This window comes from Pholcus phalangioides, unplaced genomic scaffold, assembly GCF_987345545.1.
Source record: "Pholcus phalangioides strain wild (caught in Gottingen) unplaced genomic scaffold, Ppha-v1.0 ptg000007l_1, whole genome shotgun sequence".
NCBI lineage: Eukaryota > Metazoa > Arthropoda > Arachnida > Araneae > Pholcidae > Pholcus > Pholcus phalangioides.
The window spans coordinates 42,635,694-42,660,443 of NW_028301600.1; the positions used below are offsets into that span (position 1 = coordinate 42,635,694).

General features: G+C 35.0%; 1 protein-coding gene across 9 annotated transcripts in view; it reads right to left on the bottom strand.

Annotated features, from left to right (window-relative positions):
* Positions 1-24,750, bottom strand: part of HUWE1 (HECT, UBA and WWE domain containing E3 ubiquitin protein ligase 1) — a 564,154-nt gene that overhangs the window by 19,250 nt on the left and 520,154 nt on the right. For all 9 annotated transcript variants that reach the window (XM_089233267.1, XM_089233272.1, XM_089233273.1 and 6 more), the window contains 2 exons: positions 18,167-18,442; positions 8,421-8,691 (listed from right to left, as the gene is read on the bottom strand). In XM_089233267.1, the coding sequence (XP_089089393.1) occupies positions 8,421-8,691; positions 18,167-18,442 (547 nt within the window). The remainder of the gene's footprint in view (positions 1-8,420; positions 8,692-18,166; positions 18,443-24,750) is intronic.

Genomic DNA, 24,750 nt, shown 5'->3' on the forward strand with positions numbered 1-24,750 from the left:
ACGCAACGTGAATCACCCAGCGCAACACGCCGTCTATTCATCAATATGAAAAGCAGTACGACTGTTTTCCTACAGAGCGCAATACGGCTCACGACAGCGCTTTACATCGGGCGTGATTGGCAGACTGCTTCTGGAGGAGTTAAGCGTCGTGTGCCGCGCGTTTCAGCGATCTTCCCTTCATTTTCGTGTTGTCTCTCTTCCCTTTAAACCGGAGCATGCAGCCGATAGAGTATATGACGCCAGGGTCATATACTATATAGCCCTGAGCTGATGCGGAATGCTTGAAAAACGCAAATGCGTAACGTCATTATGTAACTCATTTCTGCCGACACGAAATGATCCAGTTAGATTCACGCGGCGCAAAAAGCCTACTCCTAGGAAAACCTGGCTTCAGGGATGAACGCTCGTTACGGGATCCCAGGAGAGATAAACCCATTGTCTCTCATAGAATCTCTTGTGTGTGGATAGAGCCTGTTCCTCTTTTTTTCCCCCTTTTTACTTACGACAACCAATCTGCGAAACAGATTGGCTTTCCCCACAGGACTTCAGTTTTTAGCACTTTAAGGCGCGGCGGCGAAAAGATACGCTTGTCGTCGTCCCTTACTCCAGTGGAACTGAATATTTTTTCCCTTTCTTCTTTTTCAGTAGCGAGTTGTAATGTGAATAAAACACGTCAAAAAAACTGCGGAAAGCAGTGACATTTTGCGGTTTCTCTGAATATTTGTAGTGAGATATTGGCTGTAAGCAAATGGGAAGGAGGGATAAAATAGGAATAGTAGGAGAGAATTGCAGTAAAAAAAAAAGACGATTGCAGCAAAAGTAGGAAAATAGTAAAAATAGGAAAGCTGCGAGATCTGCACTCAGTATACTGCGTAATATAGGAGGTTCGAGACATCGTTTCGCCGCATAAGTAAAAACTGAAAAAAAACTTTCTCACCACTGGGCATGGGGGAATTTTCGGCTACTGGTTCAGCGGAGCGATGTCGTTCTACGGACCATCGATTTCCAAAGCTGACCAGTTTGCGACATAGGCAGGAAAACACGCCAAAACTAGCGATTTGGTAAAAAATCGTATTTTTAGAAGCAAAAGCGTATAATCGTATTAATTTACTAAATACGACAAAATCATAACGGTTGGCAGGTATGCACAACCATTGGATGTTGCAATCCCATACCCTGCTTTCACATTTCCTATTACAAAGGGAGAGAGCGTTTGTTTTTCTCTTATCTTCCTCTTTATATTCAGAGGAAGCTTCCTCTTATTTTTCTAGGCAATGCTATTCATCACCATGGGGAATGCCTATTCTAAGAAAGATCATCCCTTCAGAGAAAAAAAAAAAGGACTTTTTCAGGAGTGGCTGCAAAAAGTAAGGAGTTATAAGGGCCCTTCCAGAGGGAAATGAAAAGTTAGGAGTTTGTAAGGATGTGCGAACCCTGCTTAGAAACACCCATTACAGGGTTGAATTTTATAAAATCACTTTTCAGCGAGTCTACATTATAAGAGCCTACAGATAAGAGCCTCAGAAAAAAATCACTTGGCCCGGAGCCCATGATGCTTTTAAGATGGCCCTGATCAGGGAAAGAGCTAAGCCCCCCCCCCCTAAATGCTAAAAAATGGTGGTACACGCAGCCGGGCTCACCTATAACAAACACTGATATTATGAGATTTTACCTATAACAGTTTTTTCATGTCCCATGAATTTGGTATAGCTTATCTACTCTATTTTGATTGCTTATACTGAACACAGATTTAAGCAAAGTATGCCTATAACAAATTTTAAATCAGTTTTCAAACACCAATTTCAACAAATTTCTTTGTAATCTAGCTGCAATGTGTATATATAGGTGCAACTAAATAATGCCCCCTTTCTCTCCCTGAACGCCATTCTAGTAAGATGTTTTAAGGTAATGTAAAATCTGCTTTGCTTCACTTTCTTTTCTTTGCTAAATTCTATTTCGTTTCAGAAAATCTTATTAGGAAGAAAAGACTGAAATTATATCACAAAGAATAAAACTGCCAAAACACCTATAGTGCACATTTGCCAATTTTTAGCCAGATTCAGGAGTTAATTGTGGTGGTTTTATGAGGTGCAAGTCCATTTTTATGAATTTCAAGCATAAACATACAGTTCTCTTTGAAGCTATACAGCTGTTTGAATGCCAAAAATTAAGAAGATAAGGTACGAGAGAAATTTGGGATTTTTCAAAGTTTATTAACTACAATTTCGAATAGTAAAAATTATCTTATGCAGAACGTTTAACTGGTTTAACGTGAACGGGTTAGTTGATAATGCATATCTGATTCCACACTCATAATATACGACTTGTCAACTATCGCACAAAAAATTTATTTACAAAATTCACATCACATGAAACGTCAACATGTATCCACTGACTCGCAACCACCATATATATTTTTTTCATTCTTCTTCTGATCACTTGCCACGCGTAATCTGCATGGTCACTTTTAACGGCAAACATTGGTGAAACTCTGCCACACAACTCCCCCGTCAGTCTCACACTTCATTTGCGAGATGAAACTAGACCTTGCAACTGTATCGGAAGATGTAAATTTTGTTCTTATCACTGGAACGGCTTCATCCAACAGCAAAAATGTAATTTATTGTTGTCTTTAATCTGTCGATTTTGACCACCTTTTCTTCGTAATTTACTTCCACTACCAAGTCCTTGTCAATCTACGCATGAAACATAATGGGCCTTTGTACAAGCACTGGAGGGACCACAGCAGATGAAGACATGAGTGCAGGTTGTGAGCTCCTTCAGAATGTAGATCTTTGGAAGGCCATGCAGCACAGGAATTGTTGGTTTCAGAGAGCTGATGATCATCTGCAACTGGGCGATGTAGTCGGGAGGGTTGGACAATGGCTGATCATTGTATAGCTGACCAGGAAGACAAAGTGAGGGACCATAAGACAGCTGGGCATCAAGACCACTCCTGTATGCTGACCTTAAACCACAAAGAACCAACAGGAAAGCTTCATATCAGTCTGGGTCGAGGCCCCCCAGAACTCGTTTTAGCATGTGGCACATCAAAGTTTGCTTGAATGGCCTATGGAACCTTTCTACCATTGCATTGCACTGGAGTATATGCCGCCAGTAATTTGGATGCCAAGCATTTGGGAAAGAGCCTGAAAAAAAAACCAGATTCAAACTGTTCACCCCATCGCATGTTATACTCTGAGAGATAAAGGCGTGCCAAATCATGCAATCCACCCATGTAGTAATGCTCTGGGGGCACTTTCAGCCATCGTATCGGATAGCGACATTACATTGTGCCATCTCGTGAATCTATTCACCATCGTTAGACAGTAACGGAAACCATGACATGGAGGAAGTGGCCCTATCAAGTCTATATGAACGTATGAAAAACATTCATCAGGGACTAAAAACTTTGTTAAAGGCAACTTTATATGCTTATGCACCTTGGTTTTCTGACAAAGCACACATGCTCTACACCAAACAGTTATGTCTTTATTTTGATTAGGCCAAAAATAACGGCTATTGATTGTTTAGTGGCCTCAGCATGAGATAAGCCATGTACATGTTCGAAAACTTTTTTTCTCAAGGTTCAAGGGACATTAAGTATATTTTACCCAGTAGAATTATTGCAACAGAGGTGAATATTGGAAGCAGGCATTCACAGTTTCATTAATTCTAGACTACATTCAATATTACCTTCCCCCCCCCCCCAGGATATTTTTTATTTCCTCATCCTCAGACTGCATTTTGTTCCATAACTGCATGTCCACCAATGAGGAGAATTGTATTTTACAAATGCAAGATGAACTATTCTTTACAATTTTACTTTTATCTGGTAAATACTGAATATCTGTGGTGAACTGTGAAATAAAGGCAAGCTGCCTAAGCCTACGAGGTGAATATTTATCCTGTTTTTGTTGAAATGCAAATATCAGGGGTCTATGGCGAGACGATATTTTTTTGGCCTGAAATATACTGAGAAATTGAATTTTCTGGATGTTATACCGAAACTGATATTAGGAAAGAAAAGTGAAAAGTGTCCCAGAAGAGACAAATCCCTTTTCTTTCCAAATATCAATTTCGGCATAAGATCCAGAAAATTCAATTTTTCAGTATATCAGGGGTATGGTCCACAAATAAAGTAAAGGGCCTTGCTTCTAACAAATACCTAAAATATTGAATTGCTGGATATGCAGCAAGCAATTCTCTATCATAAGCAGAATACTTGCATTGTATGGATGACAACTTTTTTGGAAAATAACCAAGAGGTTTTGGGCCACCAGATGTCACTTCATGTAATACAGCAGCCATCACAATCCACTACAATCAGTGACGAAAGCCATTTTAGCATTTGCTGAAGGGTGATACAATAAAGGTTTCTCAGCCATGGCATTTTTTGCTTTTTAAAAAATGCTTTTAAGTGCGAATTCAATTTGATTTTCTGCTTTTCATTCTTTTTCGCTCAAATCAGCAACTTATTTAAGGGTGCAATAATGATCGCACTTTCTGGAATGAGCAGTGATAGAAATTTATCATCCCCCAAAAATCGTCCAAGTTCGCAAATATCACTAGGTTTGGGAAAATTTAAGAAATAACATCAATTTTTTTCTTCAGTAGGCAACCAACATTTTGATTGATTCTGTGACCTAAAAATTCAATTTGTTCTTCGCCAAATTCACATTTAGATTCGTTAATTACAATACCATACTTCCAAAAACATTTAAAAATTTCTTACAAATACTGCCTATGCTGCTCCGGATTCTCACTAGCAACCTAAATATCATAGTCTAAGCCATGCATAATTCATCAATAAATCTTTGGAAGGAGTGCTGCTGAACAGAGACCAACATTTAGATATGGAAATTCAAATAACCCAAATGGTGTTATTATGGTGATCTTATGTACACCAGTTAGATTAACTGGATTAATTTGGTGGTAGGCACGAACTAAACCAATTTTAGAAAATATGCACTTTCCACTGAGCATATGAGAGAAATCGTGAATATGTGGTACAGGGTTTTTATCTGGTACAGTAATGTGGTTCAGAGCTCTGTAGTCACCCGTGGGTCGCCAGTCAAATGAACCATGTGTAAAGGGCTGGCCCAATTACTTTTTGAAGGCCGGCAAATACCCTTATCTAGCATATAATAAAATTCTCGTTTGGCTGAAACAGGAGGGCCTAGGGTAGGTATAAAATGTAATGTGTTATGCTTTACAGTATTTTGAGGTGCAGTATTTAACTGCATAACATCTTTATATTTGAGCAAAAGATCGGCATACACACATTTGTCCAGGATTGTTTTTACTGCCTGAATGTCACATAAACCAGCACGACCATTAGACACAAGATTCATCAAAGGATCAATTAAGTTGCATTTTTAATGTCAATAAGCAAACTGAAAAAAAATGCTGCAAAAAAAAAAAAAATCAGACCCATAATAAGGCTTGCTGACACAGGCAACGATAAATGGCTACTGTAATGTAAGGCATAGTCCAAAATCTAAAATGAGCAATTTGACGCCATGTTTTTATACATGTTCCATTTGCACAGTAAAGAGTAAATGTACTGGCAGTAGTTTCTTTACTCATAAATGTGATCTGGAATAACATGAAACATTGCTGCCTGTATCTACAAAATATTCAATCTTATTTAAGCGATCTTTCACATAAAGCCTGCAACTTAAAACCAAATTCCCAGAAGTCACAGTTACTTCTGATGGCTTGACTCGTTTTTTGACCCATAGGAACAGGGCGAAACGCACTTAATTGTCTTTTCTTCCAAATTGCAAATGGTACCAACAAAAAGGCAATTTTCTTTTTTACTGCATTACGATTTCTAATATTGTTGTAATTCTAGAAATCGTAATGCAGTAAAAAAGAAAATTGCCTTTGTTGGTACCATTTGCAATTTGGAAGAAAAGACAATTAAGTGCGTTTCGCCCTGTTCCTATGGGTCAAAAAACGAGTCAAGCCATCAGAAGTAACTGACTTCTGGGATAGATTAGACCTAGATTATTGTTAGATATTTTTGCTAGTCATTACTTGTCCCGTAAAATACAGGACAGATTTATTCTACCATATTATAAGACTCGGTGTGGTGATTGTCCCCATCACTCCCCCCCCCCCTAGTTGAATATTAAGGGACGAAGAAGTCGGAAACACTTTCTTCCTAGAATGGGATTACTGCTATACAACTTGTAAACAAGCATAAAACACAACTTGTTTGATTTAACTAACAGATTTAAAAACATTAAAAAAGAAAAAACGGCACATATTTATGCAGGGAATGCATCACGAAGAATCTATCTTCTTCATACTCATTTTAATTGAATTTTATGGTAAAATACGCAGAGTGCACACATCACGTATGGGCTAAGCTGCTAATAAAACTGGTTAAATTAATGATATTTTTCCGTATGTGTGATTTCTTTCATATTTATAGAACTCATGAACTTCATTTGAAATTATCCCTTTCAGACCCAGTACTAAAAAACGGAAGGGGCAGGTAAACACCAGCTAAAGCACCGGGACCTGCAACTTGGGCAGGCCCCCCTAACTATTCTGAGGCAACTTGGGCAATACCCCGAGCCGAATGGGGGGGGGGGGGACACTTGTAAATCCTTTTTCTGAGCATAACTATTTCAAGGAGACTCCAAGAAAAGAGTGCTCCAGAGAAAGCATGCTACGGCCCTGGAGAAAAGGGCAGAGCTGTCTCAAGAGCATCATGGGCCCCCGGGCAAAATGGTTTTTCTGTGAGGCCCTACCTAGTAAAATCTAGGAAATTTTAACTAGATCTCATTTTTGTGTGGCCCTCTTATCTTGAGGCTTCCAGGCCGTGCCTGGGTGGGCTCATGCATTAAGACGGCACTGGGAAGGGTATGTTTTTTCTCTGTAGATTTTTTTTTGTAATCTCTGGGACTTCGGCTTAAATTTCAACAATAACCCACAATTCTTGAAGTTTGGGCTGAACATCCCTGAGGTTAAAAAAAGAATATCTCAAGCGAAAAGAAGCAACCGCACGTTTCTGCATACAGGGTGCTATAAAAGGATTATGCATAATCGCCAGTAAAAGTGATAAATGTTGCGAAATTTATCAAACTTACCGAGACGATTATGCATTACCGATATGCTTACCGTAACATACATAGATACTGTCTAGGTGCCTCATAGGAGGCTTTACCGTTACTCACCGGGTATCTGGAACAAGATCCGTGAAACTCTGAAAAGATGTTCAGTTGTGTGTATGTACGGTTTAAAATTTTTCATACACACATATGTTGCACTCAGGGGCAGCTTGAGACAAAATCTCCACCCGAGGGGGACCAATTTTTGGGCTCCCTGACCTCCCCAATTATTAAAAAAACTGTTTGTTTCTTTCGCTTCGTTTTGATGCGTTCTAAGAAACAGCGATATTTTATGTCATAACGTATGTTGAATTACTTTTGGTCTTTTACCTTGGATTTGGCGCTCCTAGAGCGAGCAGAAATTTTCCTATTTTTCGCCCTTTTACCTCAAACTTAACGGCCCTCTTATATATAGAAAGGGCACAAATAAGTTTTCCTAAATATTTTTTTTTTTTGCATTCCCACTTCGGATATAACGACCCTCCTAAAACAAGCAGAAATAATTTTCTGTAATTTTTTTCACCCTTTTACGTCGGATTTGGTGCTACTACTAGAGGGGGCAGAAATCATTTCCCCTAACCCCCAAAGCAGAATATGCTGAAATGTGCGACGTACGTCGCAGAACAGCTAGTGCTATTGCAGAACAATCTGGAAGAATTTCAAGAAAAGTGATTACACTATTATGTATATGCGAATTTTTACCACAGAATATTTCCAGTCAGCTGAGGGCTCGTTGCAGAACGTCGCAAAACATTCTGCTTTGGGACCCCTAACTTTTTTTTGCCCCGTCTATCTCAGAATTGCCGCCCCTCCTACAGCGAGCACTAATAATTTTTCCAAATTTTTCTTTGCCCTTTCACTTCGGATTTGACGCCCTTCTGGAGCATACCCAGTGCCACTGAGCTGCCCCTGGTTGAAGTAATAGGAAAGTCTAACGAGTCATTAGACTGGCCAGTGATCGAGCTTTTCGAAAAATAACCGTACTATTATATACACTCAAACCTTTGTTTTTTGTTTTTTTAAAAAAAATCTCATCTGTCATTTTTCATGTATATTTTACAGATATTTTTTTTATAAATACGTATCTAAAAGCTATTTTTCTAGTAATGTATATTTAATGCATTTCAGCGCCCCTTCTCGTTTGGGGTCGCAATGCCCTAAGACCCCAGTGTTAGTAGACATCCATGCCTGAACTGGGATTCAAACCCAGACCCTCAGAGGCTAGCTCCCTGACTGCGGTAGGGAGGTAGTGGTTATATTACACTTATAAAAAGATTTTAAAAAAAGTTTACTTACCGAACAGGCTTTCCCAAGATGTGTTTATAAAATGACCTGGTGAAATACGACTCCAGAAGCTTGTTATCATAAACTGCCTTAGCTATGACATGACCAACAAATTTGAAGTAACTCAGATGATTTGAATTACAATGAGATGAAGCATTAATCATATACGTAACTCTATCACCAGGTGATGTAGAGAACAGAGCGTACATAGGGTTAAATATTTCTCTTGAAATAATGGTGTACCATTCTCTTAGCAGACCTCCAGCATCCTGCCCTTCTTCTCCTAGAGTGATGGGTAACATCAACAAAAAAAAAACTTTATAAAACAAATATTTTTTTAATCAAAATTTCATTTAGAAGAAAAAAGTAAGCAAAAAGTTTGAATTGTCAAATTCATACATATAGGATAACTATACTTTCACAAAATTCTCAAAAATTGATAATTATAAAAATTTATTGAATGCTATCACTTAAGTCCTGTTTAAATGGAAAATAAAATATCACAGGAAGTTACAGGTAAAAACGATTTTTGCTACAACCCCTTTACATGGCATTCAGGTTATACCAGTACTCCCACTCTTCTTTCCATAAGTTGCCACTGGTCATATAAGGTGAACAGAAGTGGTTAGCTAAATATGGCTGACAAAGGAGTTAACATTAGTTTTGGATGTAGTTTGTCATTTCTGTACTGGTAATGTTGCCAAAATTTATGTCAGTCATCCGTGCTTCTTGGCTTATACAATAAAGTTTGTTTTTATTTATTTCTCAAAAAAATTTTTTACGATGGAATTTTCATTATTTTTTAGTGTCTCCTATACCTTATACTTCTTATACCATAGAAGATTTTTTCATTTGCACTCACATTTAATCATTTGCATGAAGATAATGTGATGTCTATTGAGATGGACACTGGGTCTTAAAGGTAGCAAAACTTCCTTACAGCATTTTGTTCTCAGTGATATTTGTAATGTCATGGCCGAGCATTATTTCTGGGGTATTAAAAAGAAATTGTAAAAAATTGCATGAACTGCTTGTATTGTACTTTAAAACATGTAAACAACAAAAGCAAAATTTTGACAAACGATAAGAGTACACGTTTGAGTTTTGACCAGATTTTCACCAAGCACCATTACATATTATTTGTAGACCAAGTAAGTGATATCTTGAATGTACTTTATTTCAATTCATGTATTTGCTAACACTATCTGCGGTATCGAATGTACGCAATAAAATATTGATTCTGGGCGCGATTCATCTCAGTGTTCAATTTTAACCACTTTTAAACAGTATCCATGGATGAAATTTTGTACTTTTTATTTTCCAGAAAAAAATTATGTAGCAATATTTCTATTACTGTCCTCTCATAAGCTCATTGATTTTATATAAATTATGAAATATGACATGACTTTTGGTCCACCCTATATAACAATTAGATGCATCAGATTGACATGTTAGAAAGTGATAACACCTAACAGAAATTTCAAATCAATAAACTCGTGGCCCATACATTCTGAATCCGTAAACTGGACTCTTTGGTGGTGACCCTAGTCCAGGATTTTCCATGGCCCCCTTCAATTATAAGCTTATAAATTAGTGAGAGAAAGCAAACCAGTAAGATTTGTAATGGGCTCCCAGGCCAGTCCCCACCATATGGGCAGAGCCATATTGAGAGATCATGCCCCCCCCCCCCCCGGCTGAGCAATCCCATGAACCCCATCCAGTTCCTTTACAATTGATGCTAATTGCTATGAAACATCAGCAGAAGCTCCTCAGGTACCAAGAGGCCATGATGTAGGGCATGACCTATTGAGCCCATGTGCTGACAGGGCTCTTACATGTGGAGCCCATGAGTAAGATGCATTCAGACTGTATTTTTAAATCTACATTTCAGAATACATTATTTTAGACTTTGACATCAAAAACAAGATTTAAGAAGTTTTGCAACCATTGAGACCCAGTGTCCACCTCAATGGACATAGCTGTGATTTCTTTAAAAATGATCATTTTCAAAATTTTTTTTACATAGGGTTAATATAGGCTTTATATAAATATCTTTTTTGCTGTAAAAAAAAGGTTTTTCTTCCAATGAATTTCATGTGGGTCTGGAAGGGTTAAACTGGAATTACCGAAAATAATTTGAATTAACCATGTTCAAATCAGCCGTGTTCCCCGTATATGAAAAACACTTACACATTCCTTTCTAGCATTTTCTTTTTTTCCTCAAGGTAGGAGACCCATGTTGTACCATGAAATATTTCACACACACACACACACACCCTTCTCTAAAAGTATACATTTCTTAGTTACAGTATAAAAGAACTTAGTAAACTTGATGAATTTTACAGTAAAGACTAAGGAGAAAAAGTTTGAAAAATAATGTTTTAAGGTACTACATTTTTTCCCTACAATAGGCTGAAACAAATGATGATTGAAAATCATGCTGTGAATACTGTTTACATTGTAGGTGTGGATACGGGGGAAGTGGGTGATGATCAGGATGATCGCACCTCCCAGGAGCCTTCAAGCAAATATAACTCAGTTACCTAATTTTTTTTCTTTATTAATCCTTAAATTTTTTTATTCATTTATTACTACTTCTCAAATTTCATTCTTTTGCTAAAATTTATGCAATCCAGGACTCTTGAGCTTTCTTCTCTCTCTAGAAGTAAGGTAAAAAAAATAAAAGAGTAATGAATCCATAGCTGCAGGAAGGTCAGTCATATTCTTGCCAAAGATAGCCCAGGTTTTAAGGATTTCATGGGATTCTGCCATCACGCTGCCTTTCTGGCCAAATCCTATACACTGGGTACTCCTTTGGAAAGAGGCAGTTGAAGCCTCTTAGAGATAAAGACCAGCACCATGAGCTTTGGCCCACCTCGCTATATTTTGCTGACGAGGAGAGGTCAGAAATTTAACTTTTGCTGACAGTGGAGATTATAAATATTGTAGAAATTCTGCTAACACAATACCCCAGTAGAACAATGATACTGTTAGTCTATCAGACTGACAACAGTACAATGTTGCAATGTGAAATGAATATTGAATGTTGGAACGTACCTTTCGACATTGATATTGTTAATGATTTGATATTGTTAAAAATGCATTCACTCTCTAATAATGCAGAAATAACTTTTTTTTTCTGGAATTGTTTTACTCCCATTTAAACATTCTTTTGCTTTAAAGGAGAATGATACTTTTTTGCATATAATCGCATTTGAAATAATCCAAATTTTCGCTCTTCACGAGGAGGGAATTCAATTTGTCATATCTGCTAAAAAAACGGACCTTTTCAGACACTCCAAGAGGAACAAATATGCCTTCTTATTCAAGAAGAAAGTGCATGAAGGCCCTTGGAGTAGCCAATAGCTCTGATGGACTAAAGAAAGCGCATCTTTAAATATAAATGTAATACTTCAGTGTTAAGAGTTCATGTTGTTAATTCAATAACTTTTGTTCAAAATAAACAAAATATCCATCACAAAAAAAATGAAGAAAAGCATCTTCAGCGGGCGAGTACAGAGGAAGAGCTGTGGAAAAAGACAAAAAGCAATTTTATTCTTATAGATCGGTAAAATGAGATTCCTTTTTTTAGGGTAGATTTTTCATTTTGTTTGACATTTGTTTTTGCAGAGACATCTTAACGATTTCAGGATCCCATTAAAAATGTAGATTTCATATATATTTTGGTAGGGAAGGAACAAAGAAGGAGGACAACTGCCAGGAGCGGCAAACTTGGGGGCGTGCCTGAATATTAGGAGGGAAAAAATACCATTATAAAATGATTGAATTTTAGAGGTGAAGGCGGCAAAATCATGTCTCCTCCCCCCCCCCCCCCTATAAAAATTCTAGTCAGTCCTGTGTGATGGCGATACAAAAATGCATAGGCCTTTTCAGAATGTACTAGATGCTAGAATGCCTAATACAAAAATATTTCTGAACACATAGGATAATCTATTATACAGCCTCTGAATGAAAATTGATAAAAATCGAAAATTAATGAATGAAATAATTGACAAGAAATAACTTCAGAATTAAAGAAAATTTGGAAAATTAATCCAGCATTAATAAAAGAAAAATCCGAAAAGTAATGGAATGTTTTAGAATTAAAAATTTTATAAAAAATATTATAATGTTTAAGGAAAAAAAAATCCAGAATAAATGAAAACTTTAAGTAATTTAGGTGCCTTTGTTCAAATCAAAACTATTTTCTTCTGTATGCTATCAATATGCATGTATTATTGGTTTTTTTAAATGGTGTTTCTTTGGGTATTATTTGAGAATATAAATGACCACAATGTCACATTTTCCAGATTTGATTATTTCTTTCCATGTTGGAAGGCACACTGTCATGAAATCCAAAAATTTTGTGTTCTCATTGAATTTTAATTTAACAATGACCAATAGAAAAAAAAAATTTAGGCTTCAATAACCGGTAATATAGCCGGGGTTTGTCAAGCCTTCTATTATACCATTTGTTTGAAATTTAACTGTCTGGGAGTTACATCGGACATTCTCAACCTATGGGACATCATCACAGAAGACGAATTCAAATCCACTCATTATGTGACAGGTTTCGCTAATTTCAAAAAGCAATCATTTTGCTAATAACAATATAAGGAATATCTAATGAGCATTTTTGATTTAAATAGACCCATGGATAGCGAAGTTGGACATACGGTTGGTTTTGAGTTGCAGTTAAAAAAAAGGTTAGTAACCCCTGAATTACATGATGTACGCAAGTGGCATTTCATTTTTTTAAACAATTTCTATAGGGAAAGTAGCTTATATTGGAAAACTTTGTACATTTTGTTAAATTACTGTCATATTATTCGTCAAAAAATCACAAAACTGAGTAGAATGATAGGTACTGAATTTATGATTAAAAATATGGTTATATTTTAAAACTATATCTCATTTCATATTTGAATGGTATCATGAAAACCAAAAAAGTGAACTTGGTACAACTTGAGAAACTAGTTTCCTAATTTGGACCCCCAAGTTTCTCAAGTTGGCCAGTTGTTAAAAATGTTTAAAATCAATGTCTTTAAACATTGCTTTGACAAAAATTCATTATTTTCATGAAGTTCATGAATAATCAAAAATATTTAGGGGAAAAAATAACTGTAAAGTTAAAAAAATATATTATGAAAATATGAAATAATTAATTTTTCTAATTTATTGTCAGAAAAACTACAATTAAAATTATGAAAAATTTGAGAAAAATATTGAGAAAGAGAAACATTGGGAAATTAAAGACGAGAAATATTTAAAAAAAAGAACATTAAAAAACAAAACTTTCAAAAATAAGAAAATTACGAGATAAAAATTTCTAGTTTGATTATTTCAATGATTTTCAAAATTAAAATCAACCCCAAAAGAAATACAAAACTGTTGTTTTGTCTACCCATGCTTATGGTGGTTTGTCTATTTCATCATTATGTCATCATTTTCTACTGCCAAAGTGTTAGGCACAGCAGGGAAAATTAATTAGTTCATCACTTTCCTCTAAGGTTTCTGTTGGACTGTGGTGTACCCACATCAACGTTAAAGACTGTTAAAGACTAGTGAACCATTTTGCATGTTTGTTCACTAATTCTTCTAAAAAAATAAAATAATTGCGCCATCCTTTCTTCATTGAAACCCCTCATTCACATTAGAATATAATTATAATAATCTATATTAAAATCAGATGACCGCTTTTAGATCGCTAAATTGGGCTGGTTCAAATAGGGCAACAATGACTGGTCCAATTTAGGAAACATCACCATTTTTCATATGATAGTCTCATTACAATGACCATAAACCATTTCATTACTTATTACTAAAAATTTGTAATTAAATGATTTATGGTCATTGTAATGAGACTATCATTTGAAAAATAGCAATGTTTCCTAAATTGGAACAATCATTGTTGCCCTATTTGAACCAGTCCAATTCAGCGATCTAAAAGTGTTAGAAAAAAAAAGAAATAAAGGGTTACGAAAAATATATAGTAAACAAAACAGCACTTTCCTATGAATCAAGTTCTTTAACTCTTGGGAAAAAGGGGGATGAAAAATAATAGCAAGTAGCTGTAACAAAGAAAATGTGTAATCATACCAAGACAAAATGCAACTGGAAATATCAAACATGTGCTATACACACTTTTTCAGAAGCCCTGCCCTCTGGCATCAAGTAAATGTACCAATCAATTCTTATTTTTAAGAAAAAGTGGTCCAAATTAGGGTACTTTTTTCTAATTCTTAATACAGTAGATCCTTGATAATCATAGTTAGATAGGACAGAGGCCACCTTGAATTATCCAAAAACTTATTATCCAAAAAAACAAAAAATGCTTTTAACGTTGGCTTTACATTTAAAAAAATCAAAAACAGTACTAGCATACATACTGTATTTTTTATTCTTCAATAAGATATATATGCGAAAGGATGTGTTTCGAAAAATGAAGAATGTGAAAAGGACACGAATATAAGAGTGACTGAGGAGAGTTGGGGATGGGATTGATGGTGAATGACATTGAGACCTTTGATAGCTTGCAACTGCCTTTCCAATGACTTTAATTAAGCAATTACCACAGTAGCACAATGATATCATTAGTATATCAGACCAGTACAACGTTTTGCCAATGGCCATACTATGCTGAAAACACTAGTTCTCGTAAGATCACCAAAGTTAAGCAGCATCAAGCACACGGTTAATACTTGGGAGGGTGTGACCACCTGGAAACATTGCGTGCTGTTGGCATCACTTTTAATCGCACTTTGGTAGTGTCATTCTTGTAAAATGATCATTTTGAAGTACGTTGTTTGAACATTGGAACTCTGTCAGAAATTTTTGTATGTTCAATATATAATGGTATAGTAAAAATGCATTCAGACGATAAATGCTAAAATATCTATTTTTTCTAAAACTGTTACTCTCATTTCTACAGCTTTTCACTTTGAAGAACAACTTGTATGACATTTAATCCCATTTAAAATAATACAAATTCACACATCACAACCTTGAAAGTTCTATATTAGAATGAAAAATGAACTGTATAGGGTACCTTTAGTTGTATAATTGTTTCTCCCACTTTTATTGGTACTTTCTTGAAAGCTGTTTTACACAATTTTAATTTAACTTGTTTCATCTTCCAGAAATACGTTTGATCAGACTCAATTCGTTGTTTTGAAGTTGACCTCATAAAAACCACACCACACAATTTTAAGGTAAACAATCGGTATTAAGTCATTATGTAGCATACAATAAAGATATTACACATAGTCACACCTTCCTTTCACAAAAAATCCCACAGAATACATTATACTCCCTCCTATGGTGGCCATCTTGGATTTAAGATGACATAAAAACCGAAAACCGCACAATTGGGAGGTAAATACCTGGTACTACATCAACACATAGCATACAATAGATTCCACATAGTCGGACCTTCCCTTCCCAAAAAAAACCCCACGGAATACATTATGCTCCTAGACTATACTGTAGAGTAGTGTAAATTAAAATGTTTTATATTTCTGCCATACTTTTTTACACGAAGTCACAAAAATATTAAAACATCAAAAACTATTTCTCGGATGTCCTTGTAGTTTTACTCACAATTGTAAACAACACGACTGATACATGCACTTAAGTTTCATTATTGCGTAAATATTATTATTTTTTTTCCCCTGAATACTCAGGTTGTCTTATAATTCTGTCTCACACTGCAGTAGTGCAGTGTCTACTTTATTTTTTGTTTCCAAATTTTTTTTAATTCAATATGAAAACTGACTATCATAATGTTGTAATCATAATTCAGTATAAAAAATTCTTTTAAACTGAAAATTAGTGCAAGATCAAACAAGCAAATTACTGTTTTAAATCTTAAGCTTGTGTAAAAGACTATTGTACATGGAGAATGTATATGAGTGCAAGCAATTTTAAGTTTAATCTAATGTATGCTTGTATACATTATTTGACTGTACATAGTTTATTATTTTTTTGGATTTTGCACCACTTATTTTGTGAAATTGAATTTGCTTTGGAGAGAAAAATTCAGCGAAATTTTTTGTGTTACCTGTATTTTATAAACATAGGTTAGTTCTGGTACAGTTATAGAAGCAGTTATTTCTATCACATAATTTCTATATTTGAGGCGTTCAAAGCTAAAGTGGATCAAGTCCATAAATTATAGTTTTGAGATAATCAAGGTTAAAGTTTATTAACACTAGTTGAATCCTAAAGTGATTTAGAGCAGTGGTTCTCAACCTTTTTTAGCTTATATATGGCCCACTTTGAACCACATTTTCATCTTGTGGCCCCCCCCCCTCGACTTACCTAGGGGCCCCCCACCCTCATGAAGGAGCAAAACACTTTCTACTTACTGAATTTAATCTAGTCCAAACTAAATTTGTAATGAACAAAAATTTTATAAACAAGATCGATCAAAGTGGGAGGGAAGAAGGGGAGATTTCCACCTTTCTTAAGGGACAAATTATATGGGAATAGGCCAGTGCAAAATGCTGGATGATCCAACGAACCTACACAATAAATCGTCTCTGACACATTATGGGTCTGAGCCTTACCGTGGGATACTTAACCACACATGCACCTCTTCCATATTCCTCTGCGAAACTTCTAATTGGTACATGCTGGAATGTTTGTGTATGTGTTGTGAACCTGCCATGAAGTTTTGTTTCTGTGTAATACTTGTTACACAGAAACAAAACTTACGTCCTTACCATGGGCTAGAGTTCAGTGAACTTCTTTTGGGGGTTCTATGCATGGTCGTCTCACTATCATGGGTTCCCGGACAAAATGATATTCTGGGGGGGGGGCCCTTATATGTAATCGAAACAGCTTACATATTTACACTCAAAAATCATAGTACCATATGTGACCATAAAGGGCATGTAACTCATGAGCACCCCAAGCCATGTCCACATAGGTTTAGATGGCTTCTGCTTCATGGGCAGCTCTACTGGATTCTGAAAGTTGCCACACTTTTTTATCAACATTTCACTTGAAAACTTGATTTCTTCACATCTCTCTGTAGGCTCCCTTACCACTTGTCATGACTCCCCTTTTATCTGATTTTAACTCGTGGCCCCTTAGAATATCCCAGGACCGCAAGGGGCCATATAGCTCCAGGTTGAGAAACACTGATTTAGAGGATAATTTTCTTTTTATTGTTGTAGTATGAAGACGAACTGAAACACGAGTCATAATTTGAAAATTCAAAAACAATAAGATGACACTTCAATTTTAAATCCGAATTTACTGGACTTGATCCACTTTAGCTCTGAAGGCCTCATTTATCATCTCAAATACCACATCCAATAACATCAAATTCTCTACGTTGACCTATATTGATGAACCTATACCATTTATATATTGTTTTATATCCAATTGCAACATCGAACAATATCAAAAACACTATGCCTATCTATATTGTTGTGCTACTGGGGTGCTCTCATACAGGGTTTGAATAGCACCAGATCAACATGGCAACTAACAAATTGGTTTTGGTATCTAAAATATTATATTTGTAGTTATTAAATTGAAATCTAAGCATAGTACAAAAGTTTTAGAATTTATATCAGCATATCTACAAACATGAGATCACCATGTCCTGGAAAAGTCAAAACATTATTTTTAACCCGTTTTTCTTGAGGAAAAAAAAAAAGAAAAAAAGTCACTATATCCATATCATTAACTTAGCACCAGTAAGAAATGACCAGTACATTCAAGCTCACACAGAATAAAAAGAATCTAACCTTCAAAAACTATATAAAAACGATTTTTCCATTCTTCTGGTGACCTACGATGTAGTTCACGGAATGAATCTTCAAAAACGTGCTCTCTTCTAACATGAACTGCCAAATCTTCTCTTCTTGCTCCTTCATCCATTCGTTCAAGCTCCTGTCTAAAATACCTGCGTTTTACATCAAAATCCAACACCCTAGTATGATCCACAAGAACAGAGAATGGGCCATCTGCCAGTGGAGTATTTGACTGTCGCAAAATTTGATTCAGAACCGTCTTGTGGGTTTCTAGATAAATAAAAATAATATTTTAAGAATTTAAAAAAAAAAAAGAGAATTGTCCAAATGTGAAAAAATTCATATTCCACACCACAAAATATTCTGAGAAAATCTTGGTCTTTTATGTTTGCTTAAATGTGTACAAGCACATTTGTATTTGTAATTTTATTTGGTACATTTTGTGCAGAATTTCTTTTTTACAAATTCAGACATTCTGCTGTTTTCATTAGTTTGATATTAACTTCTAGAACAGCTGTTCCCTCCATTATCAGATGTTGTTCACAATGTGTGCTGTACTCAAGATAACTATTGCTGTGAGGATGAGTGGTTTACTTCTATTTCATTGTTCAAATTTAGACTACCTCAATTTTTCAAAACTTGGTAAAAATTTGCTTGATTTTTAGGCAAGTATCGACTCGTGAGTTTCTGCACTAGAAAAAAAATTGCATGGGCCTAACTGTGCTAAGAGCTTTTGTTCAAATACAGGGAGAAAAAGTACTGCCAGCATTTTATAAATGATAGAAAATAAAGAAAAGGTTTGTCAGATTTTTATGAAAAAATTTATTATTTCTAAGAATTCAGGAATTGCTGCTGTAGAAAAGAAAAAGTCTTGGAGGGGTCATTTTGCCCAAGACAAGATAAAATATGGATGACACTTTCTCATAATTTTCACCTTGTATGAAAAATGTGATAGGTTTATTGTGTGAGTGGATATTATGAAACAAATCTCATCCCCAAACACTGGGCCAGTACACTCAAACCTGTTTTTGTGAGATTTTTTTTGTGCGATATATGAAAATTTCAATCAAATTAGAACATAATTGACGAAGTTATCAATACAAAAAAAAATTAGTAGGTTTGATCAGCCATTTAGTTTTTTCAATTTTTGATATTTCATCACATTACATAAGTATTGCGTCAGCCAATTACATTATATATGTATTGAATTATATAATCAAATTATTTAATTGGCGTCCTTCAAAGTGCTTTCATATTCCTGGACTATTAAGATAATATTCATTTCAAAGTGTAAATTGAAGGTATTTTTTCTATTTAGATATGGATTTTTATTTTATTTCTAGACATAATCCCTGAAAATGAATAAGGGCAAAAACAAAGCGAAGAGAAAGGCAATTTCCTTAGAAACTAAGACTACGATTTCAAAAGAAATAGCAGAAGGTGAAGGAGAGACAGCTCTTGGTAAAGAATTTGAATTAGGTGAATACACTAAGAGGCATACAAAAACGTTTTGTATGTGTAAAATAAGTATATACGTCAATAAAATATTTAAAAATGTTCGCATGTGTATTTTCTAAATCAGATTCCAAAAGGTTTGGCAAGATTCCAAGTAGCTGCCAAGCCTAGTGTCTTGATTTTGTTTAAAAAAGCAATTCCTAGTTATTTCGTAAGGTTTTGAGTTATTTTCTACATGAGACTAATTTTATGCGGTCCCTATCCACCACATAAAAAAAATTCTTTCTAAATGTGTTGCGAAAAATATTTTTTAGAGCTACTCATGAAGTTTTGTGCAATTTTTTTTTATGCGTTTTCTTTTATGCTGTCCCTATCCACCGCACAAAAACAGGTTTGAGTGTACTGTCATAAAGAATTTCTATTCCCTGTACAACAATGGCACAAAATTGTGCTGCTCTAATTTAAAAGAAAAAGGTACCACAATAAAGTAAGTGAAATTTCGACAATTTTCATCCCACCTGATGGTATTCCGTTCTGCAATAAAATAACTATAATTAAAACAGCATAAAAGACAGTCATGGACAAAATGTTAAAGGATCATTAAAAATACTTAGTCTAAATGAGAGGCAGTTGTATCGCAACAATGTTGTACATAAAGAGAACCTCTTGATTATTCAGGGTAATGGTAGAAAAGAGGGACACGGGTAACTTAACTATTAAATAATGATTACACGACAGGGGAAAAAATAAGTAACAACACCAATCAAAGAGTGGTTTGAATACAATAAAGGGTGGTAACTATCAACCAATCAATAATAATAATACACGATTCCTTATGATAAAACTAATATGGAAAAGTGTTTTCAGTTTTTTGATATGACCAATAATTAAGGAGTTATAACACATTAAAAATCAATTACACCACTTCATAATACTGCCTAATTACCCGAACACACACCAAATGCATAACTTTGTGTTATTGAAACTGATTAACGATAGTATAACCCTGTAAGAAATCTAGAGGAAACAAAACCAGTTTTTTCTCTTCTCTTGCGTGTGTATGTATGCATGCACTTTCCCAATTTTTCTGCAGTTATTACGATTTTCTCAGATTGCAGTTTTTTGAGTTTATCTGAGATTTAAAAAAAAACTACTACCAAAAAATTCTCAAATTTTGTAGAAATTTTTGTCATGTGTTAGTAAAATGAACCTCAGATTTAGAAATTAACCCGTGTGTTTTTTTAAAAAATGTTGAATTCAGATTTTTGAATTTCATACATTTTTTTTTCAAACTTTAAAAATTCATAAAATTCTAACCAATGATCAAAGTTTGAGGTTCATTATAGTAACAAGTCGTATAAATATTCCTACGAAAATTCGAAATTTTGGTTGAGCTCAAAACTGCAATTTAAGAAAATTACATTCAAAGTTCTCTTTTTTCAGGTTTACACTATAATTATTTCATTTTGAAAAAAACAAATTAATCTGATTGAAATAAAGTTTTTTGTATTTGATTGCTTATATATGGGCAGATAATTGTTACAGGAGAGAACAATTGAGTGCATTAGTTCGGTGCCGGGTTATATACAGCTCTTGGAATATTCCACAAACCAGTATGTTAATCAATATTAAACATACTAGTTTCTGGAATGTTCCAAGAGCCGCATATAACCTGGCACTGAACAATTACTATAGTGCACTCAATTGTTCTCTCCTTTAACAATTAAATTTATGAATGTTTGACGAATAAATTCAATTTCATAAGTATTTCATTGTTAAGCCTTGATTAATTCAACAAACTACGTGACATTAGTTGGTGGAGCAATTTGTCAAGTAGCATAAGCAAATATGTCATTTCACAAATCCTTTGAGTAAACTATCCATCATTCTCTCGAATGTAACAAGTGCATTACAGAGCCCAAAAAGCATCACCTTAAACTGGTGAAGACAATCAAGTATAATGAATGCTATCTTTTCTTTACCTTAATTTATTATCTATCTTTTCTTTATTACCACGGAGGATGTGTATCCACTGCCACATAATCTTATTTAGGCGATGGTAATCAACACAAAAGCACCATGTTCCATCTTTTTGCTTCACTAATACAACTGGTGAAGACCAAGGACTCTCGGATGGTTCAATTATGTCCAGTTTCAGCATTTTATCGACTGCATCTTGTATTATATGCCTTTCTGCAAGTGACAATCTATAAGGCTTCTGCTTTACAGGAAGAGCATCACCAGTGTTTATCTTGTGCTTCACACTATTTGCAATCTTCAACTTCTTTTCAAAATAAAAAATGCTGACGAACTCTTCTAGACTGGGCCGGCAGTAATCCTAACTCCAGATTCAACCCTTGTAGCATGCGACTTCTTATTGAGCTTTCCGTAATTCTAGGTTTCTTTACCTACTTCACCAACTCTGGCCATATTGCTATATATATTGCAATTTACTGTCATTACTGAGATGGGTTGGAAATGAAGGCGCTGACTCAAGTTCGTTAGGGAAAATACCTATATCCTCCCTTGGGTTCGAACCCAGGACCATGACAGCAACCTTCACGGTGGTAGACGAGCAACTTACCACCACACACACGTCACGCTGGCATAGGTTTCTTTACCTGGTGTGTCCACCAACGATGTCACATAGTTTGTTGAACTTTTCCGTTAGGCCGTTCGTTTGAGGATGATATGCCGTAGTTAGCAGATGAGAAGTCTTGCACAGCTCGTTTATTTCCTTTACTAGATTCGACAAAAACTATCAACCTCTGTCATTAATAATTTCTCTTGGTGATCCATGCTTTAAGACCACATCTTCAACTAGAAATTTTGCGATTTCCATTGCATCACCGGTTAGCGGAGCTTTCATGATGATAAATCGTGTAAGATAATCAGTACATATAATTATCCATTGTTCCCTTGAGTTGTCAGCGGGAATCGCCTGAGCAGATCTATCCCTATTTTATGAAATAGGGGTGTCAGCAGGTTTAATCGATTGAAGATATCCTGGGGGTCGTTACAAAGAGACTTTCCTTCTTTGGTTCTGTAAATCGCCCGAGCAGATCTATCCCTATTTTATGAAATGGGGGATGCAAGCAGGTTTAATTGGTTGAAGATATCCTGGGGGTCATTACAAAGAGGCTTTTCTTTGGCATTCCTTGCAACGAGACACATAACAGCATACAAATCTATATAGTCCCGGCCAGTAGGACTTTCTGCGTACTTTGTCATACATCTTTGCCAAATCTAAATGACCAGCTGAAGGTGCATCATGAAAGCTCTTTAGTATATCCATCCGGATATGTTTTGGCAAAACAAAAAGCCATGGTTTTCCCAGAGGATTGTAGTTATTTTTTTCAAATTAATTATATGTTATAAGTCTTGAATTTTTTTATATGCGTTCTATTTTTATAATTACACTATGTACTTGAATCACAATGGCAGCAAAACAATGCAATACAAATCCTTTTTGGCTTCCTAGAACAACTTAATCCTTTTAGTACTTTTTTAAATTATGGTATATTCCATGGATCCCCTTAAAGTCATTCAGGTAAAAACTGAATCTGGGCAACCGAAAGGAAATGACCAAAAACTGAAATTAAAAAAAAAAAATTCCTATATTTGCCTTCACTGCAAAAGCGGTGCCACGTGTGCATGGATCATGCCGGCAACTACAGCCTGATTAGGACATTGTGAACTGAGTAGGAAATATAAACAAGAGAGGGGTACACTTTCTGATCTCCTACATACTCCGACAGGTTGATAATGATAACTGATAGAGAAAAATCTTCAACTTCTCAATGGACAAAACTGCATATATCTGGTCAAGAAAAAAATTCATATTGTCAAGGTGAAAAGGCCAGACATTTTGTAGATCTGACTCTTCAATGGAGCAAATATTTTCACCCCTTTACTTTGCAACTACTGAAAATATGAAGGAAGCCTGTTTCATTAAAAAAGATGTGTCATTTTACGAGGGATCAAGTGATTTCTGCTGTGCTGGTTATACAAATATAAGGCCACAACAATTAAAATGTCCAACAAGGTGGCTGTAAGGTTAAAAAGTCCTTAAAATTAACCTTAGCTTCCAAATACACAAAAAATGTGTGATTTACACAAAAAAAAACCACAACATAAACCTCCTACTTCCTAACCAGAACATGCCTCACCGCTCTACCTCAACGAAGAAGAGATAAGCAGGTGGTCAATAACATTAACCAAAGTTCCAATATAACTAAAACAAATTTTTTCTATATTATGATATTGTTACAATCCACACTTTGCAATAGTGATAAAAATAAACAAATGATAACATCTGATTCCAAGCAGCAGCTTCTACTGTTAGTTTAAACTTCAAAACATACAAAATTTTTTTTAAATTTTACTACAAAAAGTTCATTAGAAAAAGTTGATTTTTATTTTTAAAAATATTTTCAAGCAACAATAATTCCCCATGCATAATTTACACATGAAAATTTCACAACTTTGAGAAGAAAGTGATCCCATGATCTGCACATGCAAATATTTGGTAATTATCTATATCACCACTGATGAAATCACAAGGAAAAGAGTCATTAGTTACACTTTTCTAGGAAAAACATTTAGAGAGATTCTTCTAATTACATTTATATGCCATTCAATACTTTGAAAACTTATTTTTTGTGGATTATTTTTAAAAATATTTACTTTTACTCAAACTTTTTATCAGTATAAGGCTGCATATAATAACCAGCTGCCTATAATTCAGAACAAAAAATTTGGACTCAATATTAGACTTTAGAAATTTAAGAAATTTAAAAAAAATCATATTAAAGGATTACTGTTTGAATATTGAAGTAGGATATTTAAATGCAGTTTAAAGAGGTCATTGATACTCAGCACAAAAAAAAAAAAATTGTAAAAGTCTTTAGGAAAAAAGTTATTTGATAGACTGCAAATTTGAAAATTATTCACAACAGATAAAAATATACTTTTAAAGCTGTATAATTACCACTTCATATTGGTTCAAATGCCTCTCCACCTTAAAGAAAGTATCTCCACAGATAGCAGGCAGACTCACAAACATTAAAATTATTACAAACACTACACACACAGTGATCCTTTCAACTACAAAGATAATTCGT